Source organism: Lagenorhynchus albirostris, chromosome 3 (genome assembly GCF_949774975.1).
Source record: "Lagenorhynchus albirostris chromosome 3, mLagAlb1.1, whole genome shotgun sequence".
NCBI lineage: Eukaryota > Metazoa > Chordata > Mammalia > Artiodactyla > Delphinidae > Lagenorhynchus > Lagenorhynchus albirostris.
This window is the reverse complement of record NC_083097.1, coordinates 75061926-75085022: the sequence shown is the minus strand read 5'-3', so window position 1 is coordinate 75085022 and position 23097 is coordinate 75061926. Positions and strand designations below refer to the sequence as shown.

Below are 23097 nucleotides of genomic sequence, written 5' to 3'. Positions count from 1 at the left end.
ACTCATCTCTTTCTTCCACTGACTAACATTGAATTTTGCCCAAACTGAGTAAGCAAATAGAAAAAGGACCTCATTTTTTAGTCTGAACACAGTAGTGTTGGGGGATGTAACTCAAGGATATGACTTCAGTACTGGATCTTGTTCCAAATGCAGGTTCATTAGGCCAGTCTGCCGAGGAGAGGAGGATAGAGAGCATCCTTCTGAGGGCACCTGTTAAAAGAGGGGTTCTCTAGTAAGGCCAGCTCCCACAGCTAAGTCACATGCACAGACTATAGCTTTCTGCTCTCTGGTCGAGGCAGCCATAGCATCCTTATTGTTGTAACTCCCAGATTGTGATACTGTCACAAAACTGTTGCTAGGCAACAAATGTGGTTACCAGGTCTCAGCGAATAGCTGAAGGGGAAAGCAAAGTGTTGCACCATTGTAGAGTAACCATAGCAATGACCTACTATTACAGACTAAAGAATTATCATTAACAATGTTAAAGTATCAGACAGAGGCCCCGAATCCAGAGACTTCCAGACAGTGTCTCTCTGCATAACTGAGTGATCTAGGAAGAGATTTAAACCGTTTAAAATCTATTCACTCATTATTCCTACAGCAGAGTCTTTGTTATTATTATTTTTATTTTTTAAATTAAAAAGTGTTCCGTTATAAAACTATTAATTAAATGATATAAGCTATCACAGGGAGTCAAAAACAGATTAATGTCCTCATCTGTTCTTACGTCTACATCAGTGTTATTTTTTACCTGTCTTAAAACTGAAGAAAGATTTTATTTGAAAAATCTGTACATTAGTGTTAAATTGAAGCCACAGAAAGAAGCTGTAGTAAAACAAAATAACTATAAATTGACAACTTAACCTGCATTTTGTGAGTTGAATTCCTCCTGACAAAATAGAAGGCCTAGATGCTCTTTCAGTAGTCACTGCTTTGAAACATTTTTTTTTTTTTTTTTTTAGCTTTTCTAAGACTGTCCCCTAAAACCTGTTTAAAAAAAAAAAAGTAGGCTGCTAGGACACTAAAATCCAACTTGTTTCTTTCTCTTGGGAAGCAAAGAAACGTGGGTGCTCTGCGGAGGGTGCAAAAGCCGGATTCCGAGCGCAGGGGAAACCAATCCCCGCGCGCGCCCAGCCTGGGGAAGTGGGTGGTTTCGAGGCGGGAGAGGGAGTGGCCCTTCCCGCCCAGCGCCTCGATTGGCCCGGAGGGGCTGAGGCCCCGGGGGCCGCCGGCCGCGCCTCGGGCGACCGCGGGGAAGGTCCGGCCGCGGCCGCGCGTCGGGGACGTGCTAGGGGCTCAGGCCAGAGGCGGCGGAGTTCCGGGATCGCCACCCCGAGCGCCGCCGGCGGAGACACGGAGTCGGTGGGCCGCAGCCTCCCTCCGAGCCCTGGGGGCCACGTGAACCCTCAGGTACAGGTGTGATCCCTAGGGCTCGCGCGCTCTGGAGGGGTGGGGGCTGGGCTCCGAGGGCGGGACGCGGCGCGGCGCAGAGGGCGCGGGCTCGAGGACAGAGGACCGGCGGCCTGGGCCTCGGCAGAGCCCGGCTGTCCCGTCCCACCTGCGCCGGCAGCACGCGAGGCCACCTCGTAACTGAATCTGTACATTTTGCAGGCACCGACCGTCACGAGCTAACTTCCTGGAAGAGCTTCCCGTCTATTTTCAAGTTCTTTACCGAAGCCTCTGAGGCAAAGACCAGTTCCCTGAAGCCGACTCTGACGCGGCGCTCCCACCGAATAAAGCACGAAGAGCTGTAAGAGGAGAGCGAGCGAGACGGGGGAGGGGAAGCCGAGGACGCACACTCGAGCATATGCATCCACACGTCTCCCCACCGCCTGTTGTCGGCGAGCAGACTCCCAGCCCCTCATTAGATTGTTTTCTTCCTAGAGCACAGGGTCGTGATATATACATCTAAATAGCGTTTTGCATTATTTCTAGATGAGTGCAACTGTCAAAGCAGTATGGGTTCACTGGTCGTGCTTCCTGCGGGCTGTGCTTGGGCTTCGCGCTGCCCGTCAGCGCGCAGATTAAGGCCGACAGCGCCCTGCCCGGCGCGGCCGGCGCGCCTCTAATTGCCCTGATGGAGCCAGCGCCGGTGCTACGGGGCGAGGGGCGTCTGCGCGGTCCTACCGCCCGCAGCCACGTAGCCGCAGCTCCGCTCCTCTCCTCTCCCCCGGCCCCCCTTCCCCCTGAATCATATCCATTTTTTTTCTCCCCCGAACCGAACCGAAGGAAACTTTTATTCTAGACTTAAAACTCCTGTTTTAAAAAGTTTTTTCCGTAAGGGCGTCTATGTCTTTTTTTTTTTTTAAGGAAGTCTCCCCCCTCCCAAGCCAAATTTAAATTCATAACGTGAATTCCGTGATGTACTGTGTAGTTCGGGGAGGGCAAATTGTTCACTCCCTAACGATCTATTTTCATTTCGAGACCAGAAGAAAAACTGCATTAGAAAAATCTATAAAGTACCCAATCCACGTTATCGCTGGAAACCTTGCCAACTGAATACGAGATTTTACACAAGTCTCTAATTTCAGAAGAGATTGTTTAAACCAAAACATAATGATGAGCAAATTTTTAAGTACATGTGGGAAAGGTTTCATTTTCAAGGGAGTTTCCAACTTTATCATTAGAATTTACTTTTTTAAATATATAATGTGTGTTGGGTAGCACTGTAATTTAGATAGCATACTTAAGTTTTGTTTAAATCTTAATGTGGAGGAAGTTTGTTGTTGTTAATCCTAAGTAGAGTGGTCTATTTTGAGCTTTCATAGAGTTAGACCTTTTTAGGGAGAGTATTTTTTATCGTCGTAAGGAAAAGGAATCTGTGCGCTTGAACCTTTTCCTTCTGAAAGGCTTAGTGGGGCTAAAATGATTCTTTTAGTTTTCTGCTTCAACAGAAAGGGAAAGACCTGGTGTGAAAGACTTTTCTCCTCTCAATCCAATGGTATAATTCGTAGTAGTCCACCTCCTCTGTAAGGTTTTGCCTTACAGTTTCCAACAATTAAGTATTTTAATCCAGCTAGGATCTGGCCAACTCTGTGAAATATGAGGTAAAATAAGTTAAGGTTTTGCTGACTTTTAAATTCACATGTTAAATCTTAACATTATTACTTTTTTAATTACTTGTAGAATTTAATTACCTAGTGAAGATTCTGTTTCTAATAAGTGAGGATCTGAATTTAGTATTTTTTTTCATCCTTTTTTAAAATATACGCAACAATATGCCTGCCTTACTTGAGGACACGACAAAATGTACCCAAAATAACTTAGAACTGTTTCACTCCTCAGAAAAATAACTTAAAATAACCACCTCACGGATAAAATGTTTTTATACTAGGAACCGATTTCAGCAAGTTTTAAAACTGGTAGTATCTGTGTTTGGTACACAAGTGCATTAATTAGTTCTCATAATTTCAATGATGGTAAATTAAGGTGATCTTTCTTTCAGTAATCTTATATGCATATCTTTCGATGTTATTTTAGCAGGAACAACATAGGACGAAAAAGCAAAATGTCATTTTATCCAATTCCTTGGGTGGCTTAAAACGTGTAACCCCAGCAATGTCGAGCATGTTGCTCTGCAATCTTTTCTGTTTTAGAAGTAATAGTGAACTGTGTAAAATAATGGTACCTTCCACGGAGAGGATTTGAGAATTGATGTGGATTGAATATATTTTTCCAAGTGTTATAAATTGTGTGCTGTTTTCAGAATATTAAAATGTTCACAAGAAACTAGTTTTATTGCATTTTTTTAATCAGCACTTGTACAGTACTCAATTTGTGAAGCGTCTGCAGCTGAATTAGAGCAAACATGCTCAGGTTATAAACCAAATCACTCCTATTTCTTCTCTTCAGTTTTCTCACCCCTAGTTTTTAAAAAACCTTCACTTGTAACTAGAGTAAATCACTGCTTAGTTGCCTTTAATACTTTAAAACTACTGGGTTGTTAGGCCTTGTTTAACTATCTATAGAGAGCTATCTGCAAACTTAAGTTGTGTAAATGTAATTTCTACTTGTGGATCTGCGCTGTTGCAACCCAGAGGGAACTAGGCAACCCGTCCCAGACCTCCAACTGATTACTGATAAGATTCCTTGTAATGTAGAATCTTTTAACCTGTTGATTATGGGTTTGTTGGTGTAAATATATTGTTTTCACCTCAGTTTTCCTGGAATAACAACAGTCAGTTGGTAGTAGCCCGCCTGCTTGGACGAGACAAGGGTTAACAATGTTTCTGCTCTGCTCTCCCATTTTGGTTTCTTTAAGACAAGTTTTCAGGAGAGTAGAGGTTTAAAGTTAGGAAGTGGGCTTTTTTTTTCTTTTTTTAAAATTATATAGTGAGTGCTTAGAGGAAGTGGAATGGGAAGCATGGAGTTGTTGATCAATCTAAGGTCCAGAATAGAACTGTTAAAACTTAAAAGCCAGATACTGGCTTTGGAGCTTTCTAAAGGTACTTAACTATACAGCTGTTAAAAGTTTTCATGGATATTTGAAGGCGGGGGGAGAAATCTTCTTGTATTAATTGTTCTTTTCTCAAGTTTCTGCCTTGTGCTTCAATTTGGATTGCATTATTGTTTATACCAAAAGAAAAGGAAACTAAAGCACAGGAGTTTCCTATATATTATATATTTCTGTTTACTATTTTAAAATAAAAAACAATTTTCCCAATATCCGGTGACTTATTATTCTTGTTCAGAAGCTCATTTAATCACTCACAGAGGTCAATAAAAGCAGAAACTTAATAAGAATGATGGGACAGCATTTATCAATATTTTAAACCTTATAGTTACTTATTATTACTATTATTGTTGCTGTAAGGTAATACCCTAACTTCAGTTGAGTCACTATTTAGCTTGGAACTTTCACAAAGCTTTTTTTAAGATATTTGTTTTTAAGACCTAAAATATCTCCTTAGCTACAAGGAAATTCGAACCCGTTGTTAAACTATCATTTTATAAAATATACTTTACTATATACGGTAAACAAATGTGTTTTCCAAAAGGACTCTGTTGAGGTTAAATTGCTCCCAAATCCCTGTATAGGTCCTTGATGTAGTACATCTAATCTGAAAATACCTTGTTTGTATTTATTTCACAGCTTTTCCTTCTTTAAAACCTGTAACTTTTTTGAGAGAGTGTGGGTGACAAAATATGTTAACTGTATTATCAGTGGTAATAAATTAGATTTTTTCATTTTTCTCTGGATTATCCGGGGTTGCAGTCTAGACACATGTGTGTCTCCGGTTGGAATCATAGTTTGTAACTGTGGACTGACAGGTTCCTTTTGGTGTCTGTAATCCTGGTTCATTTAAGAAAGATTACTATTACAGAAAGGCTAAAATTTTCTCAAAATTTTTCCCTATGCCTTTGTAGAGAAAAATGTCTTTAAATAAGTGTGATATATTCTCATTTTTGAAATATGGGTGGCCAAAAAAAAGGATTATAGTAGTGGTTATTTTATGATTACTTATTAGGAGATATAATAATATAAAATAAAAGACTCCAGGAGGTACTCCCTTTCAAAAATTGAATACTTTCCTTCCTTCCTTCCTTCCTTGTATAGTGTGACTGAGTGGGAGTCTCTTGAATTGTTCGTCTTCCTTTTATCTAATATTCTATTAATCTCCAAAAAGATCAGTTTGAGTCTGGGAAAGGGTTTTTAATCAACACTTCACAGAGCTTAAAGCTACCCTACCTAAAGCGTTAGCTTTGTTAGGCGGTTTTAGATTTAAAGCATTGCAACTGTCATGCACTGTACTAAAAGTAAAGAATGTACACCAAGTGGAAGATGTTGAAAAGAGGGAAATAGCACAAAGTCGATTAACAGAGATTCGAGAATAGAAGTAGCCATCAAAGCATTCCAGCGTTTATCTCGAAATCTATGTAGGATAAAAAAAAAAAAGAGGCAACAATGATAGTTTTAAACCTCACACTTAGGAGAGATGAATGTTGATTTAATTGATTCATTTGGATCGATGTTTTTAAAGTTTCACACCACTGATCTTTCATGTAGTGATGTCTTTAGCAGTCAGTGGTCTGACATGAGCCTTCTCAGATTTCATCAGTGGGACTCTCCATGACATCTGAAATTATGCAACAGCCTTCGCAATGGTAACTTTGGAATTGGGAGACCTTGATGCCAAAGAGCATGGTTACATTGAAGAACTCTTGTTAATTCTTAGCACAAAGGTTTTAGAGGAGTGGTAATTATAAATGAACCTTAAAGGTTAAAGTAACCAAATATTACGGAGTGGGCTTTAATTGCTAGATAGGAGAGAATCGTACTGAAAGTTTGACCATTAAGTGGATATCATGCAGTGACCAGTCTTTTCCCCTTGAATGGAAAAAAGCTTGAAAATGGAAATTTGACTTAATCCATGAGGCCTTCCAGGCAACTTTTCCCAGTCCTTTGCCTTGAGATTTGTGAAAAACCTTTCACTATATTCTTTGTATTGTTGGAGTTGAGTTCTATTTGAAACATGTTTCTAGAAAAGAAATCTAGAGAGGCCCTGCATCTTTCTTTCCAGATCATTCCACTTTTTCTTCCTTGGCTAATACATTGGGTAATATGGGAGACTGTCATAGGTAAAATAATGTTGAACTGTACTTTGTAGCCAGCCTGCAGTACCAATACAAAGAATCTGAAATGAAAAGACAACCAACACCCCAAGAATGATATGTCTCTTTTTAAAGTTTACAATTTGAATAATGAACTTGGATAGAAACTTGGCAGGAAAACAAACCATGGCACCATCACATCACCAACCATTTTCACTTTTCTGTCCAATTTCAGAGTGCATGTGTTTGTGAGTATTTCACTAGATCAGTGACAGCTCTTTATTTGCATAATTATATGCTCTGGTCTGAAGAGAAAACTAACCCCCAAATTTCATGGGTCACCAAACTGCAACAATCAATGTTTTATCACATATGCTAAGCAAAATCTAAGAAGCTATATGAAGTTTCTTGGGGAGTTTTTACTCCTCAGAAAATTAAAGCGTTTTCCTCTCCTGAATAGATTCAAAATCTTTCCAAGTTCTTTGTAACTGAATTCTGTTTGAAGGCAAAACTAGAGATTAACATGTAGATCTGGATCTTAGGCTCACTAGCATTACTTCAAAGTGGCTTAAGAAGAGCAGCATTTTTGGAACACTAAACTTTTAAATTCTAAGTACTGTCCTTCATGCTATCAGGAAAAAAATTATTGGCCAAATTATGATTAGCCAAAATGAAGCCCAAATTAACTACAATTGAATATGAAGTTCATTTCCTTCTATGAAATACTCAGGGTTTTTTTTTAAAGACCTAATAGGAAAATATGTATATATGTATATATGCATAGATATCTGTGTGTATGTGCACACACATGCATACACATATCCATCCATGGGGTACATATGGCCATTCCACCAGGATAGACAACATATACAGTATGTGTATGTCTTTTCAGTGCTGGTAACATAGTAGGTACTCCATATACGTTGGTCACCAGGATTGTTTGTAAACTTATTTTCTTTTAAATAAATTTTTCATGTTCAAATTCTGCAAGGCTTTGTAATAAATATTTTTCAATGCCTCAAGTTCATTTGCATCTGTAACTTATCTGCATGTGATGTGTATCAGTGTTTAAGGTTGGCTTTATTTCATTAAAGAAAAATTGATTCAAACTGTTGGTGTTTTTAGTTTATAGGCAATCTGCCAGACTTGAAATAAACTAGAACATAGAGACACATGCAGGGAGTGACTGTTCGTTATGCAGTTATTAAAAATCCTGGAAAATGTGCTTTTACCTAGCCTCTTAAGGAGTATACTAAGTGCATGATTTAATTCTACTGCTTAGGTCTGTATTTCATTTAAAAGCATATAGTACAATGTGTTTTATTTAAAGCGATCTGTTAGTAATAATATAGTGACAGTTTCTTTGTCAGGTAATTTACGGTCATAAGAAAAGCATTAGAAAAAAGGAAACATTGAGCTAAAAAATTTAAGAATTGCATGGTTCTGAAGTATTTTATTCTCTATCTTGGAGAGGGATGAGAGATCTTTAGGTCAGGCATCAGAAATTTTCTAAAATGTTCCTATTATTTCAAGCAAAAGAGAAACCAGTCTCTCCAAAGTTCTTAACTAAAGTTGAATTACAAGTGGAAGACACTTTCTTTCTCTTTTAGTGCAAAAACTTAAACATCTGCTTATCACTATCCACAATCATCACATCTCACCTTGTTGCTGTCCTTCCAAAATGTTCACCTAGTTATACTCCCTCTGCACCACCCCATCATCTACCTCCCCAATAATTGCTGCTTGCTGTCTTGGATTCCTCTGGGTGAAAATTCCTCAAAACTGAATCTGTAAAAACAAATAAATACAAGTTTAGCTTTTTTGTCAAACATAATGAGTAAGCAAATGAGTTAATGTTGCTGTCTGACTAAGCATTAAAGAGTGAAAAATAAAGAGTAGAACCCTTCTAGGTTACAATTTAAAGATTTTTAAGTTGGGGACCTATGTGCCTCTGAGATCAATTTGCATTTTATTTTTAATGTATAAACTCTTAAAAGGAAAATAATAGACAGTACATATCCCTAATTACTTTTTTTTTTCCTCTATTTGACCTTTGTGGGGACCTTGCTATGAGTTTCAGATAGAGTTCTCGGTTTTCTCTTCTGCCTGGGACACAGAAAAATCTGTTATTTCCTATAGAGTTCCACACATGAGGTGATTGACCCTAAAGCTGAACGGGCTTTCTCTTTTTATCATTTTCATTTCTTTTTGCTCAAGTACTACCTAATCCCATTGTGCCTGAAAGAGGTATCTATGATCCAGTTCATCTTCATGTGCCTCCAAGTAATTTTCCAAAGGCTTGTTTTCCTCTTTGTCTGATTTTAACTATAATTACATAAAATGGCTTTTTTCCAGTAAATGTTCCCACCTTCTCTGGGTACCTAGATCACCAGGATTTATCAACTGACGAAATATTGATGGTTTGTTGTGGTGGTTTGGGCTTGGGGGTTCTGTGGGGGGTTTTGTGTGGGTGGTTTTCTTTTGTTTGGTTTTGGTTTTGGTTTTTTGCTTTGCCTCAATGAATTACTTCATATCATCCCCTGGAATAGCCAGCTCTAAAAATAACCCTAGCACAGAGTGTCACAATTTGGCTTTCATACAGTTTCAAAGGAAAACCATTAAAAATGCATTGATCTCACAAATATTGATCTAGTGCTTGATATCAAATATCAAATGAGATGCTGTCAGTTGCTGCTGATCATTGTGTCAGCTGTTTGAATTCTTATCCCTTTCCCTCTTCATTGTCACATGGATTCAAGTTGCTAAGGCTAAGATTTTTCATGGTTAACATAATTAAGATAAATTGTTTTCCTTTTTTCACATTTCTGGTTTGACAAAACATAGTAATAGTCTACCTGAAATTTTGTCACATAATTTCACATATATATACACACACATAAACTTTGTGTAAAACAAAACAAAACATGTATTTTACACATATGTAAAAACCTATATATGTTTTCTCTCTCCCTCTCCTCCCCACCTCTTTTAACAAAAGTGTGATTTACTTCCTAGGTAAGCTATGTTTCTATTTAGTTCTTTATCCTAATTTTGAAATACTTTCTATTTGCATCTTGCTTTCTTTCTGGGCACATGTCTTTTAAGAAATCAAATCTGTTTTAAGAGAATGCAGTTGTTATAGTACCATTTTGGAACTTAAAATGAAATCAACCATTTCAAATTCACACACACACACACACACAACAATAGATAAATTGCTCCTTTTATTCTTGCTAACAAAAAAATATAACTGAAGTATTTGGCCAGCGTGAAGTTTAGAGAATTACTTAAATGAAATTGGATCTATATATTTTTAATACTTTCTCGATAAACTCATCATCTAACAGGCTAAGTCATGCTGTGCTTTTTATACGGTATCAAACCTGGAAATAGCTAAGTGCCTTTGGATATGTTTAAAGTCTCAAATCACCTTTTTTCTTTCCGCCTTCCTCTTTACTTGGTACGTCAAGAATTGATAATTACATTACTTTGAAATATTGGAACACTTTAAGGAGGAAACCGTCCTATAATGACCAGTTACCGCTGCTGTCTGACTCAGCAGTGCAGGCTGAGAAATAGGGGAGAACCCTCGTAGAGTGCTGTTTAAATTGTACATCCATATGCGTATTTTCCACATTCATGGGAAGAAAAACAAATCCCAGCCGCAGGAGTTCTCGGTTTCTCTTCCCCCTTTTACACCTGAGCTCGGTTTGGGTGCAGCGAAATGAAGCGAAATGAAGCCGCGTTCTTCCCAGCACCATGGACAGCACCCAGCGCGCCCCCTTCCCTCTCCCCTCCGCCAGAACCCCGAAGTTCCGGCGCTCGCCTGATTCCTCTCTCCGACCACCCCCTCACCATAGGAAACTGGCGCTCGAAATCTTAGGATCTGAGCCCAAAGCGACAATGGGTTTAAAAAGTATACAGTTTGTGGGTAGAGAGTCTTGTTTGCTCCGCGCCGAGTGTTAACTAGAGTGCCACAGATTTGACACACCGTTTGCCTGCTCCCCGAATTTGCATCTACTTTATAATGAAAGCAGCGCCACTCTCAGTCATTTTTGTGGCAGAAGTCTTATCCACAACTTTTCTTTGGCCAACTTCTCACAACCACCCGTTAGCTGGCCCGAGTTGTACCGGCACCGGTTTTAGAGCTCTGTACTGTGAGTCCATTCTCCCTGGGCTGGTGATCTCAGTCACGAGAGACCTGTGGACCGAGAGCTGTGCGTTCAGACCCACTGGGCCCTCGGTCCCACGGCTCTGTCCGTGGCTGGATCCGTCTCACCCGGGTGCGCCCAGGTACTGGTTAATTACCGCCCGGTAGCAGGTGGCTGTGCAGCGGGCGCCCGGCCGGCGGCGCGCTAAAGAGCTTGACAGAAACTTATCTGACAGCACTAAAAGGGGGCGCGTCTGGCTCAGTACCCACCACCACCTCTTTTCCTACTTTCAGATCTCGACTCCAAGCTCCAGATTTCGGCATGTCTCCCTCTTTGGCTCACCTTTTTACTGTCGGGTTAAGCAAAATACAATAAAGGAAGATTACTTTCGTGTGGTGTCTTTTTCATTGCATGATCTCCCTAGCAACCTTTAAGTCACCACTCTTAAGACAAGACTAGTTTTTAAAGATTTCAAATTGCACCTTCCTTTATTGAAACTTGCCTCACTTGTTGGACTTTAAGTGAAATCTCTTCCCTCCCTCTGGAACCCTGTTCTAATCAGCTACTCTCTTGAACCGACTTTGAGGACCAAAGTATTACGTTTAGAGCAGGCAAGATGGCCAAAAACAAATTTCTATTAAAATATCGATTGTACAAAAATCGTTTCAAATCAACTTAATCCAAACTTTACCAGAAAGGGCCAGGAAAGTGAAAAAGGGAGAGAATTCTGATATCTTACAGTAAGAAGTTTCTTTCCTCTAAAATAGCCTCGACAAACCGATTACAAAATTGCTTTTGTATAGTAACATAGATTACAATGCCTTTCAGGATAAAATGATTCTTTATTTAGCATAGTATTACAATGACAAATTTCTGTGAATTTCTCAGCTTAGTGGCAATTCAGCTTCAAAACACTATTTTTCTATCCCATAAGACATACAAATATTTTATTAAATATTTCATAGGTTAACAATTCAGTCTGTTTTCTCACACAGCGCTGCTTACACAAAATTTTTGCCCCTTTTTTAGTGTGCAAAGTCATTGCTGAGTTATCCCCAAAGGTAATTTTTTTCTCATAGTTTGGTCACTCTTGTGGGCTCAAGAGTCGTTTTGCCCAAATTCTAAGACAAGTCCGTGCTACAAGAGAAACTTGGCCACACCGGGAGCTATTTTAACTAGCCGCACGACCCTCCTATGAAAACTAGGGAAATGCATTGTGGCAGCTGAAGTGTGCAGGGTAACAAAGGGGACCTGTTGAATAATAGGAACTTGGAGACTCGCATATTCTAGACTGGGGATCCACCTCCCAGTTGTGAAACTACAACTGAACTATCTCCATAATGTTTGAATGTCTTTGGTTGGTGTATTTTTACGGAATTTATTCTATGAACTGGGTTTCCACCTTTGGATAAATGAATATCCATTCTTACCTTCCAGAGGTTCAGGAACAAGAAAGAGAATCAGGTGTGGAGAAGGACGTGGAACTTTCCTCTGTTGGTGTGGGGAACTTGTGGAGATTTGGGTGGAATAGAGAGCAGTTATTGAACTCCTGGGTGTCTAGCATTTGTTCCTTCAATCTGGGTTTTTGGGAATCTCTTTCCTTCACTGGAGATTTCCCTTATGACCCGCGGACAGGGTGGCTAAGAGCTCTATTTAATTAATCAGGAATTTCTTTTTTTTTTTAAGTGTATTCTTGACAGAGTTTCAGAATGATGTTTGTGGGCTATTCTAAGTTAATCAGAAACTCCCAGACCTGGGTGGATATTTCAGGACCACTTTGCCAGAAAAAAATGTGGCGAAAAGAAGTGCAAGAAAACTTGATTTTCTTGTTTTCAAAAGACAAATCGATCAAAACACTGAGTGATACTGATTAGGTCCCCCTGAAAAGGAGGTTCTCCAGTGATGTTTGCTCACCACCTGCATGTGTTCGATGAAACTTTAAACCATTTTACAGCACACATGGCCATTCCCCCCGCAACACACACCTTATCCCAGCTTTTTCTTTAATTCCAACCCCACTCTTCTAGAGGGTTGTTTCTGTCCTATCCACTTTTTTCCTCCTTCAAAGTCTTTTAAAATAAGTTTCCTGTCTCTTGCCCATTTGTCAATGTCAAATATACACTGCCTATTTGGTTGAAGTGTGTATTTCATATGTTATAAAAGAACAGCCTTCTTTATTTGGTTTCTTGGAAATCAATAATCTCTTAAACACTTTCCAAGACCCCTTGGGGAAGGGAGAAATGTAAACAATAACTATCAAACTTCGACATGACAATATTGGTTAAAATCTGCAGGATGATCATGCAAGTTCGGGTAGGTAATAGGGAATGTCTTCCTATCCCGAGATAGGAAGGGACCCAAGGTATCTGATGCCAGGCTCCATCCTCTGCAACTTGCCCAGGGAGCTAGCCATCTTGGAGAATCGGGAGCTAATTCTAACCTAGCTTACAAGACATCTTAATAGCCAGACTGGTCTACAAATGACTGAGCTGGGAGATGGCTGTATGACCACAGGGAGGTTGCAAAATACATTTATCCCCATTAAAAGAAACATCATGATTTCAGTCTTTCCTGACATAATTAAAGGCTTGGGTAACACTCTCTTATTTTGTTTCATGCTGTGAAAAATAGCACCTACGCCTCTGGTGAATAAAACTTTAAAGAAACTTTAAAATAAATCCAGCAGTTTAATTTCTGCTTTTTAAAGTTAGTCTGTATGTGAAGAAATAGAAAAAGCATCAGAGCAACTGAGTCACACATTAGCTATCTAGCAGTTTAACATTAGAGAAGAGAATACACCTAGTTTTCAACTTACCCAACTTTTAAAACTAGATGTGTTCCCGGAAAATAATACCTGATTGGATTAAATTTGCAGGAGATTATAAACTAAGCTCTCAAGAAGGTAATAAAATATATGAAATCTCTTGAGTAAATGGTTGGGAGAGATTTATAAGCGTTTGAGGATCTGGTGATCCATTGGAAGCAGAGCTTACTCAAATTTGAATTTTCATGATCAACTTTCAACCCTGAGAAAACGAGAGCCATTTGCCTAACTTAATCTGGAACATATGTTTGCACCAGTAGCAGATTTTTTGGTTTGTGGCTGGGGCCAATCAAGTTGTAAATTTTCCGTTTTAGGTTTTCAGCGCCTGCTAGTTTCAGCCTAACACCTAAAGGGAGACCGCGGGGTTCTCCACCAAAGCAGCCAAGGTTTGACAAAAGGTTTCCAAACCACCCAGCTCTGAGTGTTATTGATTTTCCTAAAGATGGAACATTTCTCTACAAATTAGTTCTCTAAATCCTAAAAGCAAGTAGCAAGTTAAACTCTCTTTTGTTAAAATGTTTGTAAAATATCTACATAGAAGGTTTTTTTTTTTTTTTTCCATTTTCTTCCTCACCTGCAACCTTTTCTTTAAGGGGCGCACAATGGTTTGAGAGCGATGGGTGCTGTGAAAGTGACATCTTCATTCAACAGAACAACATACAGGTCCTTTTGGCTCATCTTAATTTTTTTCCATCAGAAACTTAGAACTATTGATTTTGTCTCTTTGTGCTTCAACACAAAGAAGTATTTTTTAAAAGTGTTTTGAATATCTGAGAAGAATCACCTAGTGATTAAAATAAATATACATTAGAATCCACAAATAGCCCTTCACAAGCTGTATGGTAGCCTTTATTACTAATATTAAAACACATTTCTTTGTGGACATGAATTGTAGTTATTTGGGCTTTAAACAAATTATAATACTTTAAAGTCAATGAGTGGCATGCCATAATGATAAATGAAAGTAATAAGTTCCCTAAGATTAGATTAACTCATCTTGAAATGGAAATAGGTAATAGTAGTGGGAGCGGGAGGTGAGCTCTTGGTGGTAAACCTCAAGGACGGCAAATAACCATCTGGACCTGCTGATTTATCTTCTTCCTGAAAACCTCAATCAGATTACTGGAGGAAAAGTTACAGAAGTGCTTTTTGATATGCATCAGAACGGATAATTGAGCCATAAATGTACCCTAAATTCAGGTGCAGAGTTTCACTCAATTTTATTATTATACGGATTAAGGTGGGCAGCTCCCACCTGGGCACTACCTTAATCAAAAAGTGAACAAGGGTGACAAAAACAAGGGCAGTAATAACATTACCAGCACTGTGTTAATCAAATGCCCACAACTAGTTGAGAACAACGGTGCTAACTAAAAAGCCGTTTTAATTCTGAAATGGAAGGTCCTGAGACACCGAGCGCCATCTAGCAAGCAAAGTTAGAATCAAAGTCAAGCGCAGAGCACAGAGCGACTAGGGAATTGGGAGGTAAAGATGCACTCGCTGCGACTTAACCACTGGCCCAGTCTCACCTGAGCCCAACGCTACCTGCAGGTTTCTGCTCTTCGCCCCACAAGCCAGCTCAAACAGACTTAACTACTGAGGTGAGACAGACCCTTTCTGCCTCAGGCTAAGGCTAAAGGACAGCTCCTCACAGGGTTGCTTATTGTCTTTAATTAGAACAAGCGGCCTTTCCGTTCCCCCCATCCCCACCTCCAAAACCAGCGCAGCATCTAACTAATTCTGCACCTTCCTCTCCAGATGGGGACCAAGAGCAGTGCCTGAAAGGCTCACCTTGGGCTGACATGACTCCCAGGGGTTCAGCACACAGGAAAGCATATCACTGGGAAATCCTAGCAGGATTTGAGAAGTCATTCTGAGTTTACAAGGCTGCCCAGACGTCTCCTGACACGCAATTCGAGCCATCTCTGAGTGGCATAAGACACAGATTTCCTTAACAAGCCACGACCGGTCATGGAAACTGAATGCAGCCTTCAAAATATAAATAACATAACTTTATTCTTCTCCAGGCAACCGGGTCTTTGATATTTCCTTTGGCTGAAGAAAAGTCAAAGGTAGCCAAGATGCTGCCAAATATCCCTGTTAGTTTGTAGCTTGAGGGAGAAAGCAGCACTTTCCCCATCTTTTAGGTTTGAATGATGTTCCCTAATTATATGAATATTCTGTGGAACTTGGCTAACAAAACACAGCTTCTGAGATTGTGATATGAAGAAAGTAAAGAACAGTTTGCTGGTTTCTGTATAGGCAAGAATCCCATATTTTTCTTTTAAACTAGTTGATCTGAATGCAAAAGACTAAGGGGTTTATCTCATGTCTGCTTTCTAAAGTACTTCTGTTGATTCTTCCTGGAATTTCATTTTAAGATTGGTGGTGGGGGAATCCGTGTATGTACATGGTAGCCTTAAACTACTCCTAATCTCCTGCTATTGAATATTGTCTTTATAATAACTCATCGATTCACATTGTTCTTAGAATGTGGAGCCAGAGCTTGGGTTTTCTATTGTTCTGTCCCCTGCTCCAACCCCACACATACAAATTTTCCCAATTAAGTGTTTTGTGAAAATAAACCAACCAACCAAACAAACAAAAAAAACCTTAGAAAAATGAATATTAAAATATTCCAGTTGATTTTTAACTGCTACTCCAATCTCAGGTTTGCTTCTCAGTGAAAAAAAGCAAGACATAATAGATATGAAATAACAATTCTCTTTATTTTCTACTCTGCTATTTACTGTGCAAAACAATCACATTGAGAATCAAGGAAGTGTTAGATAAGAATATGCCCCACATGCTCAGTAAAACATCCCCACAGGTTATAGCAGTTACAGGAGGAAAAATCCCACAAAGATCATATCCCACCCAACAAACCTAAGCCAATGAGGAGCTTAAGCTACAATTTACAAAACATCTAAAACATTTCTATGAAACCTCCTCGTCTCCTTATGCCTGAAAACATATGTCAAGATCTGAAGATAGAAACTGTAGATACAGTTCACACTGCCTCTTCTTCCCCTCTTCCTCTCTGAAGTTCAGAGACATTCCCAGGCCAGTCTTGCCTTGGATCACAATAAAAATTTAACTTTTTTTGTTATTGGTGTCTGATGAAATAGCACATTTCTCCCATCAAGGTTTTCTTAAACACGGAACCTTCTCCTAGACAGGGTACCCAGCTGTTTAATTTAACATTGATTTATTGCTTTTAAAAGTAAATTTACACACATGCCAGCAGCGCTCCGTTTTGTTTCCCCAGACTCTGAGATTTATTTTCTACTTAGCGCTTGTCTGACAAAACAATGTCCTTTAACTTTATTACACATCGATGAGGAAATCTGTCTTATTTTTGTTCAGATTTATTGCTGTGTTGCTTGTGGGGACTTTTGTGATCCAGAAAGGCTGAGGTCTGAAAATAAATAGAAAATTAAACAGAGCTGATCACAAAATAATAGTCAAAACCTAGAATATGGCCCAGCATATTCCTACCTGCTGAGGGGTGAGGTGGGGTGGAGGATGAAGCTCCCTTCGTGAGCACAGTTACCCAAGAAGGAAAAAATTACTTTAATGGGCATATAATATTTGAAAGTTAAGTAGCCAAACCTGGGTTCTGTAAGGTCTCCAAGTTCTTGGTTAAAATGTATTTGGAACTAGAGGGCAGGGAGGTGCATCTGCACGATCCCCAGCCCATGGCTGTCTTACCTCCACGCAGGACTCCCAATTACCACATGTTTGTGATGACTGAGCCCAAGGGAATTAAGATGGACTTTGAAGCAGCTTTTACGGTACACTTCATCTACATTTGGGTTTTCTTTAGTTCTCATTAAAAGGGCCACTTTCTTCTTTTCATTGATATACTGTCTTTGTGTCCTTCATTTCACACTCTTTTAAAAAGTTCTCTCATCAGATCAAGTGCAAAAAGGAGGGATGACATAATAACCATCATAATCATGATAACAACAACAAACAACTGGTACTGTGGGTTTAAATCTTTTTTTTAAAAGAAGCTTTTCTCCTCTATAAGGTATGGTCCTCCAACACTACTTTTTTCTTAAACCTGAGGTTGAGAATGGAGATAATAAACGTTTCTAAGGTTAAGTTATAAATCCAGGCAGGCTTTAAAAATCGGCGCGTGTGTGATGAGTTTTACTCACCCAACCTGATTTCTCAGAGGCATCTGACACCTTAGAGGTGTTCAAAAAAGGACACACTCTTTTCTAGTAAGAAGGAAATCTGTGATAGGTTTTGTTATTGGGGTGAGGGGAAACTTTCTTTCCCTAACAAACATATCATCTTTGACTAAAGACCTCTGTCCGAGAGCTTGACTTATCCACTCTGGTCAGTGAGTCCACAAAAACACGTTAAAATGTTTTCAATAATTTTTACCAACTCAAGAAGATTTTTTAAAGTTTAATGCATCATTCTTTCTCCTGAAATACACCAAGACACGTTGGCACACGCACTTCCTACCTTTAAAAGAAAGAAAGAAAAAAGAAAGGAAAGAAAAGAAGAGAAAAAGGAGAGATCTCTGTCTTTAAAGGGAGGGGAGGGGGAGTGACTTCGAAACCTTGAAAATTCTCCTGTGCGTACGCGGAGCTTCTCCCCACCCGCCCCTCCCCGTTTGCTCTTTGAAAAGGAGTCCTGTCACTCAGAAAGGAGCTACTTCTTCCACCTCCTTCCCATCCACCCACAGGCCGGTCCCCCTCAGCCTCGCAGCCTGGCCCCTGCCCACCCCGCGGCCCTCCCCGCGCACACAGTTTCTTCCGAGTGCTTTTCAAGCAAGAGCTGGAGAGATGAGACGTGCGGCTTCTCCAACGCGGAGCCAGACAAGTACTTCTCATCCCGGCGGCGCGCGGCCCGGCGCAGCCAGCGCGAGGCCCGCAGCGCTTTTTCTGTCGGGAGGCTACCCGGCACCCCCGGGTCGGCCGCCCCTCCCAGCGGGGGCTCGCGACGCGGCGCCCGGGCCTGTCACGTGCCCGCGCCCCGCGCCCCACGGAGCCCTTTGTTCGGCCTCGGTGCCCACGCGCGGCTGCGGCGGCTGGGCGGTGCCGCGGGAGGGATGCTCCGGGATGACCGCCGGGCTGGCCCGGCTCGGCCTCAGCTCGCTGGGACGGGCCCGAAACACCTTGAGCGGACGCCCCAAACGCTGGGCAAATCGAGATTCCCGGCACTTTGGGGGAAACGGACCTGGGCCACCCCCCATGTTTCAAACCCAAGGCACAAAGGGGGGTGAGGGGCCCAGGGAGGGCGCACTCCTCATAGGAGTGTAACCACTGCGCCGACTTCCCTCCTCCTTTCCATTCCGCCTCACCAGTTTCTCGTCTTTTTTTCTCTTCTCTTACCCTCTGCCACGCTCAGAGGCTCAGTGGGTGGGAGTGTGTGTGTGTGTGTAAATGTATTTGTGTGTGTGTGTGTGTGTGTGTGCAGTTAGGTGGAAATTTCATAAGAACATGCTCGACACTTATAAACTTGCCAGGGTGGGGGGAGCATGCTCTCGAGTAAAGGCAGTGGAGGGAGAGTTTATGCGACTTATTTGGGAGGAAATAGGGGGTCAGATTTGGTCTAAGTGGAACATCTGCAAAACATTCAAGCAGCTTATTCAACAAAGAATCTAGCCATTTATTGTAGAAATAATAAAAAGCCACTAATGATTATGGTTCCCACCCCTTCCCCCAAAAGGCCAAATCCTAATGAAATAATTCAAAGGTAGGCCTCATTTCCTAATAGTGGAATTAAACAACAACAAAAAAGAGCCCAACTAAACTTTCCAGCTCTGCCTTCTTAAGGGCCTGGGAACCTTGCTGAGAAATTAGGTAAATAAAAGGCGAGTTGGAATTTCTGTTGAGCTCAGGCCGCAGTGCCCCGACTTGCACGTAGTTCTGCCTTGATACACAATTAAATTACAGTAAATTCCTCTTTAAATAATACAATTTGGAAGACTCTTAGGGATTCGAAGATGTCTGGGGTTAAGGAGCTTTTAAACCGTCAGTTTTGAAATGGCTTGTGCAATGAATACTCTACCTTTAAATCCTAAAGCCATTATAAATATGCTATACATCTGGGTGCCAGTTTATCTCCCCATATTTCTTTTTAAAATGAGGAAAGCATTCAGAAAAAGCTACTTGGCACACTTTATTTTAGGAAAGCAGATGTTAATTTTTTCACGTATCGTTTTATGACCAACTACATGTGTAACGTTGGAAAGCATCCAGAACGCCTCTATTATTTGCTAAATGACTGTTAGCTGAGGCATATTTTCCTCAGCCTAACCATGGTATGGGTTATATCAATAAAGTAAACATCTGTGATTTTTTTTTTTTAACCAGGGGATGGGGGTATAAAGAGTTACTATAAACGAGCAAGGGAAAAAAAAAAAAAAGAGTTCGGGTAGGAAGCGCACACCTGCGTTGCAGCAAAAAGGATATTTATATTGTTCGATGCAAAACAAAGTCCCTCAGTCGGGCACTCGGGGATATTTACATGACGGGAGATAAAGTTGAAAGCCTTTCCCGGCGTGCCAAATGGGATTCTCCCTGTGGCCTTCTGCGTGGCAAGATAACAGGTACTGAGCGCTCCTGACGGCGTCAGGCATCCGCCCGCCTCACCCCCTCCCCCGCCAGCCGGCCCCAGGCCCAGCCCGAGTTGAGCCGGGCGCTCGGGCTCTAGGAATTCCCAGGCACTGCGGAAATTTCAGTGGGGTTCCCAGCCTAGAAATCTGCTCAGGAAGCGTCCTCATTTGCCCTGCGTCGCTCGAGGACGCCGGCGCCCAGGCTAAGCCAGTGGCGTGATAATTAATGGAATACAATATTTATGGTCGGATGTATTGACTCTGAAGCGAGCGCGCCGTGTAGACAGTCCGTGGGGGTCTGACAAACAGGGGGTGAGTGAACAAACATAATGACCCGAGTACTTATGTCTATCCGGTTTACTCACTTAAACCCGAGGTATGTAACATCATGATAAATATTAATATCCACCTAGACAGCCCCGCCGTCCTCCTAAGCTCTCCCTTCCTGAGCGCTGCCCTTTACAAAAAGGCCAGAGACGAGGTTTTTAACATAAAATGCTGCAAATATGAAAAATAGGTCACCAATAAAATTGGTCTCAGCGTGGAGCGTAATTGCAACAAAGTGCCGCCGAGTGAAATCGAGGAGCAAGCTGGCTGAGGCCGCACAGTCGCGAACCATCTGGTGTGTATTAAAAGTGGTGCTGTAAATATTGCTGAGAGCTAATGCATTATCGGCTTCTATAAGTGCACAGGGCCTGTAAGCTTTCCATATGTTAGAATATGCAGATCGAGGGAGAGTAGAGAAAGGTGTCCTATCAATCACCGGCTTCTAAAGCATTGTTTTGCCCACAGTTTGTGGAATTTTGGCCCCAAAGTGTAGAATATTCCTTCCCATTCTCTCCTTCCCACCCCTGTCCCTTTCCTCTCTTCCCCCCGGTTTGCTTTCTCTCTTTTTCTCTAGCTCTTTCTCCCAGCTCCCTCCTTCCATCCCCTCCTCCTCTCTCCCTTCTCTCCAAGGGGATAGGACAGGCATTGCTGACGTCACTTCACATCAGTAAAAGAGAGTAACTGTTTCAGAGAGAGGGAGAAAAAATTCATCTGTTTTTCATCAGTGCTAAAGTTTTGCCTTTTTAATAGAAATGAGCTGCCCAGCCTGAGTAGTCCTTCTGTTTTGAAGCTTTTGGGGGGTGGTAGAAGAGATTGCGAGGTGTTCTTCATCTCATGAGCTGAATCATCCTGTAAGCGATTCTAATGCCAGAATCAGCTCAAATAGATGAAACTAATTAAAATAAGATGCAAAGATGATGTCTTCTAGAGAAGATTTCACATCCACACCTACTAGGCAACTTTTGCCAAGGGGGGTGGAGGGCTTCTGGCTCCCTGACACTTCTGCTTGGAGTCCTGGAACTTCTTCCCTTCCCTCTGGTTCCTCTCTTCATAATTCCACCCCCCACATACCCAAACCGCCACACACAGCACAGCTAATAATTTTCCTGCTGTCACATTACTTTTCTAGGGAAAACAGTTAAGAGTCCTCCTTTTCCTGATGATACCCTGCATTCAAGAATTTACTATAATTACCCCCTCATCTCCTCTGAGCATCCCCCCTCCCATATTCCTCACTAAAAGTTTTTACTCAAATCCTGTGCAAAGAAATTTCCCTACATTGTCCCACAGATCATATTCTCTTTCCCAAAGTTGTCCTTCTCACTTTCATTCTTCTTATTCCATGTCATCCTTCCCCTTCCCCGTCCTCTCCACCACTCCCTCTTGTGCACACACAGTACAAACCTCCAGCACTTCCAGTGTGGATAAACCTGCTGGTCATGACAACACAAGTTCAATCAGCAAATAAATAAAACTCTTACTTTTTTTTTTTTGGCTGCCGGCTGCATTCCCCCTCTGGCCGTTGCCTCCTTTAATTATAGGAGCTATATTTCTTCCCTGGGAGACATTCGAGGGGATTTTTAGTTGGAAACTCGTTTCTGTTGAGTTATTTAGGAGCCAGGACCAGTGAGTGAGTGGCCCGTACTCAGAGGCTTTGAGTTAAGTGCAGATTGAGACATATCGAGTTCCCTCTAAAAGGATCATTTCATGTGGGAGGTTGGACACAAAGTTTGCACTCGTGACTGGCATTCCAGTGAGAGACATGCATATTTTAAAACAACAAAGCAAGCTAGAAAGAAGGCTTAGGGGAGGGGGAAAAACTTGGAAAGAAGTTACTAAGTGACAAACATCTGTCAACATGGGATAATTTGTACACTCCAGTGTAAAACTATCTGCCTCGTTTGATGGCGATCAAGGCACAGGATCTAGGAGAGCAAAGTGGATACATATTTATCCCTGTGAGATATGGTGAAAAGACATTTTCCCCCAGATAGGTGTAAGGTGATTAAAACTGCATGAATGAATATTATTTTTAAATGTTTCTTAGAATAGTGGAGGTCTCTAAAACTGCTTATTTCTGATGGTTAATACAAAACTAGAGCCTTTAATTTTGAAAGTTGTGGTTTATTTAAACAACAGACTGATAAAGTAAGAAGCAGGGCATTTATTATGAAAAATAAAAAGGAATTTTATCGTAACAAAAAACAAAAGCGAGGCAAAGAAAGAAGAGAAACAAAAAGCTCAAACAACCCCTGGTTGCTATATTCTAGAAATCCTTAACTAAAAGTACCGGCTTTACATGTGTATGTGAGCCAAACATATAAACATCCACCTCTCTGCGTGTCAACAAGGAGAAAAGGCAAAATATTTTCAGAGGATTTTCTGTCTCATTTAAGCTTGGAGTTTCAACAAGCATATTACACTTTGAGAGAGAAAAGCAAAAAAAGTTTCTTTTTTTAGGAGGGAAGTTTTTAAAAGCAGAGTAAAAGATCAGGCGAGATCCTGGCATGTCCTTTTTTTTTTTTTTTTTTTTCTTATACCCAGAATCTCCAACAACCACATGGAAGTTCAGGCTTCAGCTTCCACCGAGAAATCTTTTTCTCCTCCAGATCTGAAGACAAAAGGAGAGGAGGCCTGGTGGTGAGCGGGATATCTCTGTTAGTTGT

At 41.0% G+C, this 23097-nt stretch overlaps 1 protein-coding gene across 5 annotated transcripts in view; it reads left to right on the top strand.

The window, feature by feature from the left end:
• The window catches only part of ARB2A (ARB2 cotranscriptional regulator A), a 428163-nt gene extending 424434 nt beyond the window's left edge, over nucleotides 1-3729 (top strand). For 3 of the 5 annotated variants that reach the window (XM_060143277.1, XM_060143273.1, XM_060143274.1), the window contains 2 exons: nucleotides 1612-1750; nucleotides 3481-3729. In XM_060143277.1, the coding sequence (XP_059999260.1) occupies nucleotides 1612-1750; nucleotides 3481-3541 (200 nt within the window). In that variant the 3' untranslated portion in view covers nucleotides 3542-3729. Of the gene's footprint in view, nucleotides 1-1611 lie in introns of all 5 variants that reach the window. The other 2 variants (XM_060143278.1, XM_060143276.1) reach the window with 1 other exon arrangement.
• Nucleotides 3730-23097: the final 19368 nt, after the last annotated feature.